Source organism: Macrobrachium rosenbergii, chromosome 26 (assembly GCF_040412425.1).
Source record: "Macrobrachium rosenbergii isolate ZJJX-2024 chromosome 26, ASM4041242v1, whole genome shotgun sequence".
NCBI classification, from domain to species: Eukaryota; Metazoa; Arthropoda; class Malacostraca; order Decapoda; family Palaemonidae; genus Macrobrachium; species Macrobrachium rosenbergii.
Genome location: NC_089766.1, coordinates 861,008 through 881,007, shown reverse-complemented (window position 1 = coordinate 881,007; position 20,000 = coordinate 861,008). Strand labels below are relative to the sequence as shown.

General features: G+C 39.3%; 1 protein-coding gene and 1 long non-coding RNA gene across 2 annotated transcripts in view; one reads left to right on the top strand and one right to left on the bottom strand.

Annotated features, from left to right (window-relative positions):
• LOC136852885 (uncharacterized) overlaps positions 1-20,000 on the top strand; it is a 422,752-nt gene that overhangs the window by 172,334 nt on the left and 230,418 nt on the right. The gene's annotated exons all lie outside the window — the stretch shown is intronic.
• The window catches only part of gogo (golden goal), a 98,610-nt gene that overhangs the window by 14,025 nt on the left and 64,585 nt on the right, over positions 1-20,000 (bottom strand). The window contains 5 exon segments of the mRNA XM_067127787.1: positions 15,810-15,976; positions 16,140-16,315; positions 16,802-18,530; positions 18,684-18,806; positions 19,195-19,605. Coding sequence (XP_066983888.1) covers positions 15,810-15,976; positions 16,140-16,315; positions 16,802-18,530; positions 18,684-18,806; positions 19,195-19,605 — 2,606 coding nt within the window.

Here is a 20,000-nt window from a genome sequence, read left to right as displayed (position 1 = left end):
ATACGTTATGTATGTGTGTATTTATATATACTTTTTGGTGGGGTGTATAATTCTGTGTAATTGTATATTTATGGTGGTGCATGAATGGTGGGTAGTGTAGTCACTAATATGGATCATAAGTTTGTGTATATGTGTTTATTAATACCCAAATTATGCACAGAAAAAAATAACACATACACATAAACCCTGTCATACACTGAATATTCATATATCAAAACCCTCAAAAAAATTAATCTGAATATAAAAAAAATATCATCAACCATCCCTAACCCTCAATAAAATTAATCATAAAACAATAAAAAAAATATGAAAACCTAAAGAATCAATTGGCTCTTTCACCCAAATTATATTCATTCACAGAGAATAATTACCAGAAGCAGATGACAATTATTAAGGTAAGTAAAAGGGAAATGGGTTAGGGTAGGGGGTGTAGGGGTGTGGGGAAGGGGTAGAAGGAAAGGAGAGGGACGAGAAAGGAAGGGGAAATGTCAGAAGGAGTCTCACTGATAAAGAGACCACTTTGCAACATCAAGAAATATTAGCGGCCATATCCCCATAAACAAGGACCAGAAATTATGTCCTTTGGGCCTCAAAGAGTTCTTAATCCTACACCATTTGTATTCTCCCTGTGTCCTTAAGGACACCACCACCAGGAGGAGGAGGAGGAGGAGGAGGAGGAGGAGGAGGAGGAGGAGGAGGAGGAGGAGGAGGAGGAGGAGGAGGAGGAGGGTCTTTTCCATCACAGGCACGTGTTCTGCTAAGCCTTTTAATCCAGGTGTGTCTCTGGTAGAAGGAGATTTCCAGTTATTGGTCTGGTAAGCCACTGGATGATTTGCTCCAGAGCTCTCTCTCTCTCTCTCTCTCTCTCTCTCTCTCTCTCTCTTAATTGTGAGATTAGAGCTAGCTTCGGCTTCTGAATTTGAATGTCAGTTGTAGATTTGCTGTGTATAAAGGATGCACTTTCTATGAAGCATGGAATTAGAAGTGTGTAAACATAAGCTTGTATGAATGTATGAATATGTTATAGGAGGCATTTGACATTAAATATGGAATTATGAGTGTATGAATATATAAATACGTTATTTATCTGTTATTTACAACTTTATTCCATCGTGTAAATAAACCATTACTTCTTTACACTCGTTCACAAACCTGGAAAATGAAAAATGAAATTTCTCACGTGAGCATAATAAATGTGACATTACTGAAATTAGGCAATGACTGAGAGGTACCTTTCATACCTTTCCATTGGCCCTCTACCCTTTCCCAAAACTGGGGGAGGGGAGGGGTAGACGTAATTCCCATCCTACCCACGCAGGGGCGGGGGAGGGGAGAGGGGTTTAGGCTAGTCCATTTGGATATATATATATATATATAACAGCCAACCGGATGTCCAAACACCTACGGTTTCCAGCTGATATATTGCAAGGGATGAAGCCCTTTGTGCTTAAAGCGCATAGTGGCTTGTCGCAACTGTTTTTTGGGGGGGGGAGCGTGGAGCGCCTGTTTACCCCTTGTTTTTTTTTGCTTTCGTTGTTTCTTTGGTTGATGGTGATCTGGATAGTGATGTCAGGACGTGACGCAGTAGTCTTTGTGTTTTTGTAGTCACGAGGACTACAGGAATCTTGTATTTTATGTAGCAACAAAATTCCCTCGCCTGTAGATTGTGGAGTGATGTTTACCCCTGATTTCGTTGTCTTTCTTTGTTTGATGGTGATCTGAGGGATGGTGACAGGAGCTGTGATAGTGGGTTCTTGTGTTTTTGTGGTCAGGAGGACTACAGGAATCTTGTGTTTTATGTAACAACAAAATCTCCTCGCTTATAGATTGTGGAATATTGTTTACCCGTGGTTTTGTTGTTTTTGCTATATTTAATTGTTTGAAAGTGATCTGAGTGATGGTGAAAGGGATTGTGACAGTGGTTTTTTGTGCTCTTGTAGTCAGAAAGACTACAGGAATCTTGTATTTTATGTAACAACAAAATATCCTCAAATACAAAGGTTGCCTCGAATGGACACCATACTTTGTTTTTGTTGAATTTCTTTGTTTGATGGTGACCTGGACGATAGTGACAGGAACTGTGATAGTGTGAAAGTGGTTTTTTGTTTTTTGTAGTCAGAAAGACTACAGGAATCATGTATTTTATGTAACAACAAAATATCCGCAAATACAAAGCTTACCTCGAATGGACACCATACTTCTGTTTTTGTTGAATTTTTGTTTGATGGTGACCTGGATGATAGTGACAGGAACTGTGATAGTGGTCTTGGTGTTTCCCTAGTCACTTAGGCTACAGGAACCAGTTTTATTTTGAGTAATAACTAAATTTCCCCAAGTATAGGACCCATCTCGCATAGACTATGACGTAAGGTTGTGTAATGGTAAATAGAGTTTAGGCCAAAGGCCAAGCACTGGGACCTATGAGGTCATTCATCGCTGGAAAGGAAATTGAGAGCAGGTAGGTTTGAAAGGTGTAACAGGAGGAAAACCTCAAAGCAGTTGCACTATGAATCAATTGTGAGGAGAGGGTGGGTAGCAAGATGCAAGAAAGAGAATAAGACAGGAGGTACAGTAAAAGGAACGAAAGGGGTTGCAGCTAGGGGCCGAAGGGACGCTGCAAAGAACCTTCAGTAATGCCTACAGTGCACCACGTGAGGTACACTGACGGTATTAACCCCCTACGGGGCAGTAAGGTTGTGAATAGTACCATTACCAGCCCAGATTGAGAATAGATTAGACAGAGGGATTGATACACTTCTCCATATTTGTGTATTTGTGAAAGAAATGTATAAGAGATGGTGTATTTAGGTGTATAATTATGATGAGTACATCCTTGTATACAGAACAAATGAAGTTCAAGGTGCATTATTAAAACTGATTTTGTATTTAAAATGACAAAGTTTTATACCATTCAAATCACTTTACCTAACTCATACTTAACAAAACTGCACATATTTTAGATATATACATTAAAAATGTAAAAAAACTACAAGATATTTATTCACAAACACTAAGAGAGACTTAAGCACAAGAGACGAGGCTCCTAGGCCTAGTCAAACATCAACACAGCCACACAAAAAACTCTCTCCCTCACTGCAAATATATCAACAAAACTCCCTCTCTTCTTCTTCTTCTTCTTCTTCTTCTTCTTCTTCTTCTTCTTCTTCTTCTTCTTCTTCTTCTTCTTCTTCTTCTGCTTTACAGAAGGCGATCGTCTTTATATTTACATTAAAGTTGCTCTCTCTCATCAACTGGAAACAAGTTTAGAAAGAGGGTGGAGTGGCAGCTTATAAATTGCAGCCATGTTTGAAGAAGATCACTGCAGCTGTTGGCAAGGATGACAAAGTGAGGGAAGGGGGAGGGGGAAACACATTACCATTACCTCAGGCTATTTAGGGCAAGGATCGCGGAAAGATGGTGTGACTTGAGACGCCAATAGATGGCGTTTGAGTAAGTAAGGACGCTGGAACCAGGTAGATTTTTTAAAACACATTTTAGGGTTGACAGATGGTTCCAGAGGTGGTTCCATAAGATGTCTATGTAGAGAGAGATGATAAATAGAGTCTTTAAGAGGGATAATAATAATAATAATAATAATAATAATAATAATAATAATAATAATAATAATAATAATAATAATAATAATAGTTGCAAGTTCTACCCTGGGCCAAAAATTATCTTTATTTCTTGCTTGACTGTAGACACACACACACACACATATACATACATACATATATATATATATATATATATATATATATATTGTATATACAGTATATGTATGATTGAATTTTTATGTATAAAACTTATTTAATGTCTCCGGTATGCTATGATCTTTGTATATATAAAAAATCAGTTATATCTTTTTGTCATTTATTATTATGATCATTAATTATTTATGATGTATTTTTCATATCTCAGCCTGATGATGGGGGATACGGAATTCCCGAAACGTTGATAATAATAATAATAATAATAATAATAATAATAATAATAATAATAATAATAATAATAATAATAAAGAGAACTTCACAGATTTCAGCAATTCTGGGATTTTCAAAGATTCCATGCCCTCGGCCTCCAACCTTTTCAAAGCTAGACCTGTTTCCCTATTCACGCTGTTCCCAATGAGGAAGGGGCCAGTGGGGGACTACCCCACTACCCCTCCCCTGTGACAAGAGGAGGGGGGGAAGGGGGAAGTACCCCCTATAAAAATGGGATTAGAAAGTGTGGCTTTTGTAGATAAGGAGAGTAAACGCACCGTAGTGTGAATGGGTTTATGTCATAAACTTTCTCTCTCTCTCTCTTTCTCTCTCTCTCTCTCTCTCTCTCTCTCTCTGTGAAGTGTTCAAGGTACTAAATTAATATTATATGAATTAATATATATTTTCGTATTAGTAAATATATTCAATGAATTTCAGAAACGGAATAAAATTAATATACAGCTTTAAATAATTTTTCGTTCAAAATAAAATTATTTTGAGAACTTTATAAAATTGATATATACAGCTTTATAATTTTTTTTATCGTAAAATAATTTTGAGAATTGAATAGAATTATTATAAAGTCTTATAGAATTTTTTAATTTTAAAATAATTTTGTGAACTTTATATAATATAAAATCAATATAAAGCCTTACAGAATTTTTTTTATCGTAATATAATTTTGTGAACTTTATAGAATTAATGTAAACCTTAAAAATAATTTTTTACAGTAAAATAATTTTGTGAACTTTATAAAATTATATACAGCCTTTAAAAATTCTCTTTTTAACCATAAAATAATTTTGTGAACTGAATAAAATTGATAAACAGCCTTACATAAATATTTTTACTATAATATAATTTTTTGAGCTGAATAAAATTGATGAACAGCCTTTCATTAATTTTTTTTACCATAAAATAATTTTTTTGAACTGATAAAATTAATATAGGGCCTTAAAAAAATTTTTTTTTTTACCATAAAATAATTTTGTGAACTGAGTAAAATGAATGTATAGTCTTATATAAAATACAAAACTCAAAAAATTATAAGATTTTTTAAAATGGAATCTTAAAAATTTGTATCAAATCAACAAAAAGCTCTACAAAAACTCCAGCGTCAATAATTTCGAAAATGGAATAAAATCTATATGCATAAAATTTATTGATAAAATTCATAATAACTTATAAAGTTAACTGTGACTCATATTTATTTCAATAATTTTGAAAATATATTATATTCTGTCCGGGGGAAATTCACTTGCTAATTGGCTGAATACTCTTGTGTCTGTGTTCGTGACTGCGAATACACTGCATATTTAATGGTGAGAGAGAGAGAGAGAGAGAGAGAGAGAGAGAGAGAGAGAGAGAGAGAGAGAGAGAGAGAGAGATTTGAAGATTCACTGAAGGGTTTGAGAGAGAGAGAGAGAGAGAACGAGATGTTGACATAAGATGATTTACTGGTGTGTATGTGTGTGTGTGTGTGTGTGTGTGTGTGTGAGAGAGAGAGAGAGAGAGAGAGAGAGAGAGAGAGAGAGAGAGAGAGAGAGAGAGAGAAATTTGAAGATTCACTGAAGGGTTTTAGAGAGAGAGAGAGAGAGAGAGAGAGAGAGAGAGAGAGAGAGAGAGAGAGAGAGAGAGAGACCATATATAACAAACTTATTAAATCAATATCTACTACAGAGAAAAATCATTAAAATAAAATAACATAAAACCAAAATATATATCTCTTTAAATCCATTTTTTTCCTGTCCCAGAATGCCATTCAGATCCCACGATACCAAGAAGTTCCAGGATCCAATTCTTCCTTTAATTCTTCTTCTTCTTCTTCTTCTTCTTCTTCTTCTTCTTCTTCTTCTTCTTCTTCTTCTTCTTCTTCTTCTTCGTGTAAGGATCTGTGGCCAGGGAGTAATGCGATTAACGTCTGCTTCCTTTGTCCGGAAGGATATACCAAGTCTTGTAAATGGCTCCACAGGCGAAGGGGAGCAGTGCAAACGATTATGGTGTGAAAATGATGGCAACAAGGAGGACCCCAGCCCTCTAGGAAGGAAGGGAAGGAAGGAAAGAAGGAAGGGAGAAGGGTAGGTGGTCCTCTATTCCATTCTCCCTAAAAAAAAAGGGAGGAGTGAAATCAGCCTGTGATTCCCCGAGGCGCCATTTGCAAGAAGAGAACAGCAGTCTTCGACAAGTCCCTATTCTGGAGCCGAAGGAATTTCGTATAAGTCCGGAGAAGTCCATTCCTTTTTGGCCAGTCCCGGTTCCTCTGGGTGTCATTTCGTGGACGCGTGTCCTGTGGTCCTATTTCTGGCCCTCCGGAGGAGGAGGAGGAGGAGGAAGGGAGAGAGAGAGAGGGAATGGTTTTGTGTCACTCTGATGGGGAGAATGGTCAGTGATATTCTCAACTCGATTCCTCCTCAATATCGGAGGAATAATACTGCGGAGGATTAAACACTTACTCAACCCCTGCAGAGGGATACCTTGGCCCTTCTGCTGCAGGGGTAGAGCCCCTGCGGGATGCCACAAAGTGTCCTTTTTTGAGGTAGGCCTAAATTATCTCAGTCCTAAGGACGTCTAATTCTGCTGAGGTTGGCATCGAGTTTTAGCCTAGTCACAGGGTATCATTTGAAGTTCTCTCTCTCTCTCTCTCTCTCTCTCTCTCTCTCTCTAGAGATCCTCAAACCCTCCTGAAGGGAGTGACTCCACTCCTCTTCTTCCTCGAACGTCCCTCGACACTGACGAGCCTTGGGTCCAATCTCTTGGACCCTCGAAATCCCGGAGACTCCCCCAACAAACTCGTCCACTTAGCTCGTCCTCTCCCTTTCCTGTAGCAGCAATTACAGCACTTGTCTCCTCTCTCTCTCTCTCTCTCTCTCTCTCTCTCTCTCTCTCTCTCTCTCACCGCTCGTACACACACACACACACGCCTAAGTCTCGTTATGGCTCTCTTTCTCTCTCTCTTTCTCTCTTAATTAAGGGAACTTTCAAGCCTCTTATGCACCTGTGAAAATTCCCTGCTTATTTTGGGGGCCCCAAAAAAAAGGGTTTTGGGTTCTTAACCTCTCTCTCTCTCTCTCTCTCTCTCTCTCTCTCTCTCTCTCTCTCTCTCTCACGTTTGCGTGCTTTCATTTTAGTTTGCATGCATGAAAATCTATCTAAAGCCCCCATTAAACATACTAGGTTCTTGTTCATAATGAAACATAGGCCTATACCTTTCACACACAGGTTTATTTAAATAGACCTATATCTATTTAAATAGAAATAGACCTCCATTTAAATAGCCATAGGGTAAATTCAGCCCTTAGGCCTATGTAGAGAGGAAAGGTAATCACAAGAGAAAGTAACAAAGGTTCGAAAATCGATGAAAGATAACAAAAGACTCACGATAAGCGTTCCTCTGGATGACAGTGTTTTGTGAAGAGTCTTATATTACCTCTCTCTCTCTCTCTCTCTCTCTCAAAACTCTAATATTGGAACCTGACCCAAATTGACCCGAGCACGCGAAGGTAGGCCGTATGTCGTGACCTCATGTATAGGCCTATTGAGATTTACTTGTCTTCCTGATTGAGATTTGGACCTGGGAGATATTGACGGGGTATATCTTTGCCTAGGCCTATATATATATATATATATATATATATATATATATATATATATATATATATATATATATATATATTTATTTATTTATTTATTCTATAGTATTTTTCTTGGTTTATATTTTCCCTAGGCCTATATACATACATTCTATAGTTTATCTTGCTGGGTTTATTTTTCCTAGGCCTATGCATATATCTTATAGGATTTTTAATAGATTTATACTTTTTCCTAGCCTACATATGTCCTATAGTTTTTTTATTGGGTTATATACGTTTGCCTAGGCCTATTTAATTCATTCTATAGTTTTTTACTGGGTTCCCATTGAAGAAATCATAACCCTAACTAGGCCTATAAACTTTTTGATAAACTATTAGTTTTTTGTCTTTTGAAATATTGGTTGGTCAAACAGTTCCTTTTCTAAACTATTCTCAGATGAAAGAGAGAGAGAGAGAGAGAGAGAGAGAGAGAGAGAGAGAGAGAGAGAGAGAGAGAGAGAGAACGTAAGAGATGTAAATTCATACTTAATATATACATAACTTCAATTGATGGGATTCCAAACAGTCCAATTCCAAAAATATTCCAGTCTCCGGAATTCCAGATATTCAATTCTAGCCTCCAGGGACCCCACCCACACCCACCCACGCCCTCTCACGCCCACGCCCGTGTGGGCCAATTTCCACACTTATTCTTTATGGTTACTTAATACTGAAATATCAGACCTTGTGGGCACATTTGCATCTTTTGGGCTGCTTATCAGGCTGGCCCACTCGCTCTCTCTCTCTCTCTCTCTCTCTCTCTCTCTCTCTCTCTCTCTCTCTCTCTCTCTTCTCTCTTTCTCTCCTCTCCTCTCTCTCTCTCTCTCTCTCTCTCTCTCTCTCTCTCTCTCTCTCTCTCTCTCTCTCCAGAATTCTTTTGTGTTGAATTCTTTTGAATTATTTTATCTCTCTCTCTCTCTCTCTCTCTCTCTCTCTCTCTCTCTCTCTCTCTCCAGAATTCTTTTGTATTGACTCTTTTCTCTCTCTCTCTCTCTCTCTCTCTCTCTCTCTCTCTCTCTCTCTCTCTCTCTCTCTTCAGAATTCTTTGTATTGACTCTTTCTCTCTCTCTCTCTCTCTCTCTCTCTCTCTCTCTCTCTCTCTCCATTTCTCCAAATCAATTTAAGGCTTAATAAAATTACCTTCCTTACTCAAGGGGGGAGGGGGAGAGGAGAGGCCGATGGGAGGGGGCGAATTTAAAAGGATAATTATATCAATATATAAAAAGCTAGGAAAAGCACAGGAATAGAAAAAAATAAAGATTTATTTGGAATGAATAGGTTTAGAAAATATTTTTTTGGATTATCACTAATTTAGAGAGAGAGAGAGAGAGAGAGAGAGAGAGAGAGAGAGAGAGAGAGAGAGAGAGAGAGAGAGGTGATACAAAATGTTTTGAGAGAGAGAGAACTGAAAAGGAACTGACAAAAAATACACATTTGGGAGGAGAGAGAGAGAGAGAGAGAGAGAGAGAGAGAGAGAGAGAGAGAGAGAGAGGGCCACATTCCCTTACAATCAAACACGCATATGGCCGTATCACAAAGGACTAGTTATGAATAATTGAGTATCTCATTTGCACGACACAGGTGAAAAAGAATATACCTTTATGCTCTCTCTCTCTCTCTCTCTCTCTCTCTCTCTCTCTCTCTCTCTCTCTCTCTCTCTCTCTCTCCTGCCATAAAAGTGTATTTTTATGCTATGGCTACCTATCTTTCTTTTTCAATCTCTCTCTCTCTCTCTCTCTCTCTCTCTCTCTCTCTCTCTCACACACACACACACACACACACACATTGACCATAACTCGCAAAATCCTACACTCTATGGATGACGCACAATGAATTATTCTGTAGCTAATCTTTCAAAATGTAGATTGTATTGCTTTGTATCGATTTTCCCCTCATGCATACATAATGTATTCCCGTTTGAGCCATTCTGTAGCCTGTAGAATGTATGATGTATGATATAGCATTGATTCCCACTAATGTATAGTAACGTATTGTTGCGTAACATTGATTGCAGCTAATGTATAGGTAATGTATTCTTGCAATGGCATTGTCTACTTTGTGGTATAATGCATATAATGTATATTGTATAGTGCTGTATTGATTAAGGCTTATACCATACCATACATCAATGTATTGACGAATGTATTCATAAATTTATGTTTCAAATCATGAAATGTCAATCTAAGGTCACATAAGTCAATTTTATTTTTAAATGGCGGAGAAAATATTCCAGAAATTTATCAATATATGGACGAAGAGATTCAATACATTCTACTCATCAATAGATCTGATTTATTTAATGATAAATTTATCAATAAATTTACTTAATAAATCATGATTTCATGTCATAAAATCACCTTTGACAACAGAAAATATCCCGGAAATTTATCAAAAAATGGACGAAGGAATTCCATACATTTCATTTATCAATAAATTTTATTTATCAATAAATTTAGTTGATAAATCAGTATTCAGTGTCGAAAAATCCCCTTTGACTATAGAAAATATTCAAGAAATTTTTATCAATATATGGACGAAGAGATTCAATTCATACTGCTTATCAATAGATTTATTTATCAATAAATTTAATTGATAAATCAATAATAATAATAATAATAATAATAATAATAATAATAATAATAATAATAATAATAGTAAATTAAACTACAGAGGGAAAGAGGACTTTGAAAAGCATACTCCCCCCCTGCCCCCGAAAAAGGGGGGAGGGGTGGGCGTTGCTGACTGGGCTGAGGGGTGTAATGGGTGTAAGAGGAAAGGGGGGACGTCAAAGAGTAAGGGGGGATTCGCCCCCCACCCCCAAAACTTCAATTAAGTTCAATTGAAGGCCCTTAATGCTTTAATACTTCCGAGTAATGCTCCACATACGTTTCATCCCGGGAGAGAGAGAGAGAGAGAGAGAGAGAGAGAGAGAGAGAGAGAGAGAGAGAGAGAGAGAGGAAGGTCACGTCCGTCTAATATATTCTTCTAATTAAGGTTTATCGGAGGCGTCCAGGATCTGTTTTTAGGGAGTTCGTGCAACGCTGCATTACGAAGCAAGATCTGTAATGAAGCGTAATGAATTACGCAAATGGGGATCTACAGAGAGAGAGAGAGAGAGAGAGAGAGAGAGAGAGAGAGAGAGAGAGAGAGAGAGAGAGTCTTGCCTTCGAGACGTAGTACCAGTGTGTCTTATAGGAGATTAACCTTAAGCTTTTAGAGAGAGAGAGAGAATGCGTAAATTATATATAAAACTTTTAAATCCGTAATTAACAAGTGAAAGTTCGATCCCCATAATTCTCTCTCTCTCTCTCTCTCTCTCTCTCTCTCTCTCTCTCTCTCTCTCTCTCTCTCTCTCTCTATATATATATATATATATATATATATATATATATATATATATATATATATATATATATGTATGTATATATATATTTATATAATATATATATATGTATATATATATATTATATATATATATATATATATATATATATATATATATATATATATATATATATATATATATATATATATATATATATATATATATATATATAGAGAGAGACAAACAAACAGAAATTTATATTTACATAAAAATGAAACAGCATATAATTCTGAACATACAAACAATTTGAAAAAAAACAATTACAAAAACAAATAAGTCCTATAAGAAAGCATTTGCTTTTAATGAACAAACTATGACAGCTGTCATATACAACTGACCCCTCCAATTATAACAAAATAAAAAAAGAAATCATAATATCAAAGTCAAATTTTCAATTTTAATTCCTATTTTTTTCTGCTTCGAATCTCGTGGTCCAGTGGTTAGGAGACACTCCCATAAGCACAAGAATCCAGGTTTGCTTGGCTCCTCTTGAGAGAGGGAATATTGGGATCACAGAAACGGGAAAATTCCAAAGTCTGTTGAGAGAGAGAGAGAGAGAGAGAGAGAGAGAGAGAGAGAGAGAGAGAGAGAGAGATAATCTCTCTTGTCTCAAACTTTCTTGAATTTGGATTTACAAAAATTGCTAACAGAAAATCTTATAAAAACAATTTGAAAAAAGTAACGAGAGCAAAAAAATAAACAAGAGAGAAAAGAGAGAGAGAGAACAAAGAGAGAGAGAGTTACAACTGATGCCCCTGTTACTTAAAAAAAATAGCATCATAATATCTTAGTCAAGATTTTCAATTTTAATTCCTATTTTTTTAGAGAGAGAGAGAGAGAGTGAGTCCAGTGGAGAGAGAGACACCCATAAGCACAAGAATCCATGTTTTTAGTGTCTCTTCACAGTCGGGAATATTGGGCAACTGAACAGGGAATCTCTCTCTCTTCTCAAAGTCTGTTCTCTCTCTCAGCTTAGGTTAATCTCTGTACAACACTGAGTATTACGCATCAATCGTCACTTGTCTCTTACTTTCTTCTCTCTGAAGTAAAAATTAATAACAGAAAATTTTACCATTTCAACGACACTTTGAGTGAGAGAGTTAAATGATGCCCCTGATACGTTAAATGACAGAGAGAGATTAACCCTAAGAGAGAGAGAGAGAGAGAGAGAGAGAGAGAGAGAGAGAGAGAGAGAGAGAGAGCGGCAAAAATGTTTTTGAGAGAGAGATTTGAAGACTGCAAGTCTCTCTCAAAAATTTACTTTTGAAGCAGAGAGAGAGAGAGAGAGAGAGAGTTAAGAGAGAGAAGAGAGAGAGATCAAAGACAAGAGTCTCTCTACAAATCTTTTTTTTCTTGAGAGAGAGAGAGAGATTTCAAGACTTTGCTGGTGTAAAAAATGAAACAAAAAAATTACACAAGAGAGAGAGAGAGAGAGAGAGAGAGAGAGAGAGAGAGAGAGAGAGAGAGAGAGAGAGAGAGATGAGAGGAACTGACACACAAAAACACAAAAATACGCTTTTGGGAGGAGAGAGAGAGAGAGAGAGAGAGAGAGAGAGAGAGAGAGAGAGAGAGAATTTGTAAATAATCCTAATGGTTCATCAGTTGTCAATCTTATTGAGTTTAGAATTTGTTTTTGCATTTTTTTTAAATAAAATCTTTGAGTAAATAAGTATTTTAATCTTTTTTTTTAGGTTTTATGTTTTTATTGAATTATAAAACTTAAGTTGTGGTTATGTATTGTAAAGGGAATTTTAAAATTATACGTTTTAATGATGGATATTTTAAAGAACATTAGAAAAATTTTTTAAAAATATTTTTAATAAATATTTTTTTTATTATGTGTTTAAAAATTTTTTGTATATTGAATTTGAAATTTTACAGTAATAATTTTTTATTTTGATTCAACTCGAAATAAAAATAATTACAATAATTTTACCAATAATTATGATATTGTCACCATATTTTCAAACCTTCACAATAATAATAATAATAATAATAATAATAATAATAATAATAATAATAATAATAATAATAATAATAATAATAATAATAAACAGAATTCAATATAATAATAATAATAATAATAATAATAATAATAATAATAATAATAATAATAATAATAATAATAATAATAATAAACAGCATTTAGCCATAACCCCAAAAAATCGCTGAAACGAATTGCGAAGTGAACGCAACCAATAACTTTCTCCCAAATGAACACAACCGATAAATTCAGCCCAAATGAACGCGCCCACCCGTTGCCATGGCAACATCCCAGAGGCTTATACCTTAGCGGTATTAAATCGCCGATGCTTTTGCAATTCGCTCGTTAAATATGCAGTTAGTGCTGTGCTCCTGTTGCTGTGGGGCAGCTGCTGTTTCCTAGCTGTTGCGGCACAGCAAGGAGCGTTACTGTTGCTGCTGTAGAGCAGCTGCTGTTCCTGGCTGTGCGGAACAAGGAGCGTTACTATTGCTGATGCGGAACAGCGCTGTTCTTGGCTGTGCAGAATACTGCTGTGGAACAGTGCTGTTCATGGCTGTGCAGAATACCGCTGCGGAACATTGCTGTTCTTGGCTGTGGAGAATACCGCTGTGGAACAGAGCTGTTCCTGGCTGTGCAGGATACTGCTGTGGAACAGCGCTGTTCCTAGCTGTGCAGAATACTGCTGTGGAACAGCACTACTTGTTCCTGGCTGTGTTGAAAAACAGTAATATTTATTTCCACTGTTTTTGGGGCTGTTATTACAAATGGTATTACTAATGTTAGAGGGTTATTTAGGGCTGTTTACTGCTGTTAATTTGTGCAGCACAATAGCACCGTGGTAGGGGAACGTGGGGACAAAAGCACCACCTGTGTCACTGCAGATCCTCGTCCAAAAAGACTTGGTATGGTTACCATGGTGATAAGCAAAAGCCATTGAATGGGTTGCTTAATGTTTTTAATATTATTTATGGTGTTTTTGTTATGAGAGAGAGAGAGAGAGAGAGAGAGAGAGAGAGAGAGAGAGAGAGAGAGAGAGAGAGAGATATTTCTCACCTTTGATTATTATTATTATTATTATTATTATTATTATTATTATTATATTATTTCTCTCATCTAGAACCTTACGTCATCTCTCTCTCTCTCTCTCATTTCCTCCCAACTTAAATTCTCTACTTCTTTACCTCCTCTCCCTCTACCTCTCTTTCCCTCTCCTTCTGCCTCTCCCTCTCTCGTTACCTCTCCCTCTCTCTCTCCGTTACCTCTCTCCCTCCCTATCCTTCTCTCTTCCTCCCTATCTTTATCTTCCTCTCTCCTTCTACCTCTCTCCCTCTTTCTCTCCTCCCTATCCCTTCCTCCCTATCCTTCCCTCTGCCACTCCCTCTCCCTTTACCCCTATCCTTCTCTCTTCCTCCCTCTCTCCCTCTTCCTCTCCCTCTCTACCTCCCTCTCCCTCTACCTCTACCTCCTCAGAGCCCGTGTAATCCGTCGCTTAATTTCCAGCCAGGTTTAATGTCCCACGTAATAGGTCTGTAGGAACCTAGAAGGGACGTCTGTCGTATCCCACACTCGAATTACGGTCCTAATTCGGTCCTTAGGGCCCCGGGGCATAAGGTCGGTATTAGGAGTCTTTGGTCTGGGTGCCCAAATGCCCCTAGGGAGCCAGGAATGCCCACCGGAGGCTGGCGAACAACGCTACCGGAGTTTTAACAATGATTAGTAGTGTCGAGGATGTTCTAATAGACAAAAGAAAGAGAGAGAGAGAGAGAGAGAGAGAGAGAGAGAGAGAGAGAGAGAGAGAGAGAGAGAGAGAGAGAGATACTTCGGAGATTCTCTCTCTTCTCTCTCAAAGCGCCTCTCAAAAAGGTAGGGAAAGTCCTAGAAACATATGAAAAAGTCCCAATAAGCTAGGAAGACGTCCCAAAACCTAGGAAAAGTCCAATAAGCTAAGAAAAAGTCCTCAAAGAGCTAGGGAAAAATCCCCAAAAAATAGGGAAAAGCCCTTCATAGCCAGGGAAAAGTCCCCGAGAGCTAGGGAAAGTTAAGAAGGGATTAGGGGAGGAGGAATCCCTAGATACAGAAATAGAAGCTATTATACTTCAATGGGAAATTCTTTAAATACTGGAATGGGGAGCAAACACGAAAAGTATCTGGAAGGGACCTGGAACGGACTTGGAGCAGACCTGGACCGTGCCACAGTTGGACCCGGAGTAGTAATCATTGACAACGGAGTAGGGGGAGGGGAGGGGAGTCTGGAGCAATACTCCCTGACAGGGGGGAGTGGGAGTGGGCGTCTCGAGTAATATACAGCAGGGGTTTGGAAAAGATCCTTGACAGACAAAAGGGTCATATCACTCGAAGGTGATTGGACTTTTGCAATTTGCTTTCCAGGGACTGGATGAGAGAGGGTGGGGGAGGGAGGGGATAGATTTGCATCTGAGTGGGAGGGGGAAGGCTGGAGAGAGAGAGAGAGAGAGAGAGAGAGAGAGAGAGAGAGAGAGAGAGAGAGAGAGAGAGAGAGAGAGGGATTTCCAAGCAACTGCTCCAGTGGAGGGAAGGATTTTTACAAACTTTTGGACGAAGGGACAGTGAAAAAGGTCTCCTTTATTTATGGGTTTGGAAAGGGAGAAGCGATTTTTTCAGACAGGTTAACGAGCATACAGAGAGAGAGAGAGAGAGAGAGAGAAAAAGAGAGAGAGAGAGAGAAAGGGGAATCCTTGATCTTCGTTTTGGCAGGTCCGTTCCATGCGGTTTGAAACGCGACGCGGAAATCCGATCACAAACGTAAATAATTAGCAATTAAAATAGAACGTGCCCTTCTCGGTACTCACCGTGCTGCTTGTAGGTGGGTACACAGCACTTGTCGATGTCTGAGACGGCTCCCGTCTTGGCCGTGTTGACGTAGAAGAAACAGAACTCGGTGGCGTAGTCGTTGAAGGTATCACAAGGAAATTGGACGGAAGTGCGGCCCTTGATGATGCGTCTCTCGGCGACGTATCTGAGATGATGATGATAATAATAATAATAATAATAATAATAATAATAATAATAATAATAAAGACATTACTGATAAGCGAACACACTCAAGTAACCTATAGAAACATGGAATCGCCCCACAAACCAACATAAAACCGATTCGACTTCAAATCGGCTCGACTCACTTATTATCGATCGGTGGGTTGATGGACGTGACGTTGGCGCGTATGCGTGCGTACACGCGCACCTTATCGCTTCCTCCGATGCACGCCGGGTACGTCACCTGCACGCCGACGGCCCCCGAGCACGGCACGATGCTCGCGGCGTGCACGTAGATGCTGAATGAATCGCTCCAGTCGACCTGTCAGAAAATAATAATGGTGGGATTTGATTCAGTCATACATGATCAGTAACATGTTGTCAGATGGTTCAGTACAGTGCAATATGGTTCATCTCGCTACTACATCATTCACCATAAGTTATCATGAGTCGCTAGACTTTCAATGACATGACACTCTAGAATGACTCAAGGTAACCACACAAACCAATGTTCAGCAGAACTTATCATGATTCATCTTGCTCACTCATCATTCACCATATGCCACCATGAATCACTATACTTTAGATGACACGACACTTTAGAATGACTCAAGATATACACACAAGGCAACATGATTCATCATATCTTGTGTTAACTTTGATGCTTCAGCAGAAATTATGATTCATCTCACTCACTCACTCATCATTCACCATAAACCACCATGAGTCACTATACTTCCAGTGACATATAACAACCTAAGATGACTCAAGACAACAACACAGGGCAACGTGACCCGTCATATCTTACCATGAACCACTCTGAGTTGGTGATGACCGAGTTGGTGTAGATGTCTGTGACGAGTCTCACGCTGTAGATGCCAGCAGGACCAATATCGCTGCAGGGGAACTTCACGTCCCTACTTTGGAAGGAGTATAGGTTATCCTGTAGAGGCACCCTGCCCAAGACCACTGCGTTTCCCCCCCACGCCCAACCTTTGCCGCGGAATCCAGAGGACACCATGGCCGCCTGCGGTCGCTTCAGATACGCGGAATGTTGTCTGTTTTCTTCTCTTGCAATGTTACGTTTGGTCTTCGGGGCGAGCTGCTCATCTGACCCAGAATCCTCTTCTCGAACAGGTCGGCTCCCCTGAGCCGTGACTAGAATGTGTTCGGGAGAGACTGGATTATGTTCAAGGGCATTCGGTGATGTTGCTTCACTGGTTGAAATATGAGCAATCTTATTCACCTCCTCATTTTGCAAAAACTCAGTTTTACTCCCACTTGGTGAACTGTTGGGATTCAAATTACCCTGAAAAGGTAAAACATCTTCTTCAAAGGGTATGATGTGGTCTTCTGCCTCTGATATTGGGATGACTTGAGGAGCACTTGAAGTGGAGGAAAATAGGATATTATCTTGAAAGTCTGAAGTACTCTCTTCTGGCGAGAAATCAGAGTCAGTGGGCGTTCCGCCTTGTGGATTGATAGGAATACTATCTTGGTCACTGAAAATATAATCCACCGAGTCAGTCACATCTTCACTGGGAATGAAAGTTTGCGTTCCTGGGACAGGACCTTCATAATCTGTCACATCAGGGAATACTGTTATGTCTTCTGATATGTTCTCCGAAATTCCCAAGCCATTCTTTTCAGTTTGTTTCGTTGCACCCTTTTTGTTGGCCGAAGGGCGGTCAGTGTCATTTCCCTTACCAGACACCCTGTTCTTAATTCTTCTTCTTGTCTTCCTTCTATTCTCCTGGCGTTTTCTTCCTAGTCTGTTGTTTTCCTTGTTTTTCAACTTTGTGACGGGAACTTCACCACTAGAGTCCCCCCCATTCATTTGCCTTTTCTTCGTCACTCTCGCATCGACATCAACTTCCTCTTTAGTTTTTCTTCTCCACTTTCTTCTTCTTCTGCCTTTCTTTCTCCCTCTCACTATGACACTGATGCCACCAACTGTTGTCTTACTTTCATAAGGACCAGGAGTCCTCGCCACGTCAGAAGATGGCGGGCTGGGAGTCCACGCTACGTCAGTCCTATTTGTACTACCGTTTGATACTATAGAGTTTGTACTGGCGTCCTCAACAAAACTATTTACACTAGCACTCTCTACAACACTTTCCTCAACCACCTGAGTCTCCTCACTCAGTTCACCTCTTCCGCCCACTAGATCCTGACGACCTCCTCTAACACCACCATGCTTACGTGGTCCTCTCCTTTTGCCGTTCTTGTTCTTCCTCCTCCTCCTCCTCCTTTCACCTTTCGTCGGTTTTCTTCTCTTCCCCTTTTTCCTACCATTTTTGCCCTTCTTCCCTCTCCCAGAAACCTTTTTGCGTGACTTCCTCAGTGCCCTGCGGTTGCGTAGGTCGTCCTGGATGGAGTCCCACAGGGTCCTGTTCCAGTTGCGTTTGGGGTCGGGAATGCCGCAACGCTTGGAACCGGGGGAACCCTCCTTTCCGACACGGACCCCGTGATACAGCAGCTCAATCCAGGCGTGGAAAGCCACCGGCTTCAAAGGCTTGCACAATTCCACATTGAATCTGGAAGCAGAAGTCTTTTAGCTCTAAGATACTGGACTGAAGAACTTTAGATTTTTATTGTCAGAGCTGGTTTCACTTGCAAGTGCTAATCCTGAAAATCAAAAAGTACCCTGAAGTAGAGTGACAAATTTAGATTACTTTTGTAATTCCCACCTTAAGATGACTTGGACATCAGAGTGGTAAGTCTCGACTTCCTTTGGAACTTCGAGACTGATGTCAGGCCAGGCAACTTCTACGTTGCCACTGGAGGCTAGGACCTCGTCTCCACGATGTAATCTGTAATGTTGACAATAAAAAATGATAAAGTTACTGATAATACTACTGACAACAATATTTACTTTGCCATTTTAAGATAAGGCTGTGATACTGACAGAAAAGCAGTTCCAGAGTGGGCTACTAAAGTAAAATTTGAAACTGTAAAAATTTCAAGTCTTTTGATCAAGGTGGACAGAAGATAATGAATAACCTATAAGCTATAGACTACATAAGATATAACAATTTTACATATGTACCACCTTATTCAAGATGCAGAAGCACTGCAGTCTAAATTTTTGAGAAAGTAATTTAAGCAAATACTGATACCTTGGCTAAGACCAAAATACACAACTGAACACAAGGCACAAGCATCCTACATGCAATGCCACAAAGGTACCCTGAGTCTTACTTGAAAAAGTAAGTTCCACCTTGAACAACCAAACCACACATGAACTGGTAAGTCCCTTCTGAAGCTCCCTCGACCACAGGAAGGGTGTGAATGGGAGTCAGGCTCCCGTTGGCATAGAGCGACAAGGAGAGCGAGGTTTCCAGGTCCCTCAGCTTCGGAGGCAGTGGCGGCGGGACATCGGGCAGCTCCTGGACGTAGTCATCTCTTCCAATCGCGACGACCGGGAGAGGCTGCATGGGCTCTGTGAACTCGGTCAGGGGTTCCGGAGGTATTTCGTTGCTGTCGTTGTCCTCGTATCCATTGGGAAGCAGACTGTTGCTGGAGTCTGCTGAGTCCGGGACAGATGACGACGGGGACTTGGGGATGAACGTCTGGTTTTCTGAGTCCCATGTGTAGACTGAGGTGTCTTTGCTGGAAGGACAAAGTGGAGTAGGTGATATCTCAGTGTCATATTATATACCCAGTGCCTAAATGGCCAAATTTTGTATGGTATCTCCACAGTACAGATGCAAAAGGCAGTGTAATAGGTCATTAAGTTAGGTCACTGCTCAGTGCTGATTTTACAGTTGAATACCTTTTGAACGTAAGGCTTTTAATGATGGATTTCCCTCTACTGACATGTTTTTGAAGCTGAATGTCCTTGCTATACAGTTTTAGACTAAAACTGGACACCTTAGGGCAGAAGGCAATCTGTGTCTATGCAAAAGTCAAAAGTAATATTCAATAAGCAAACGTGTTTTATGATTCTTTACAATTCTGTCTATGGAGAGGCAAGTTTGGACAGAGCCCCAACACCACTAAACTTA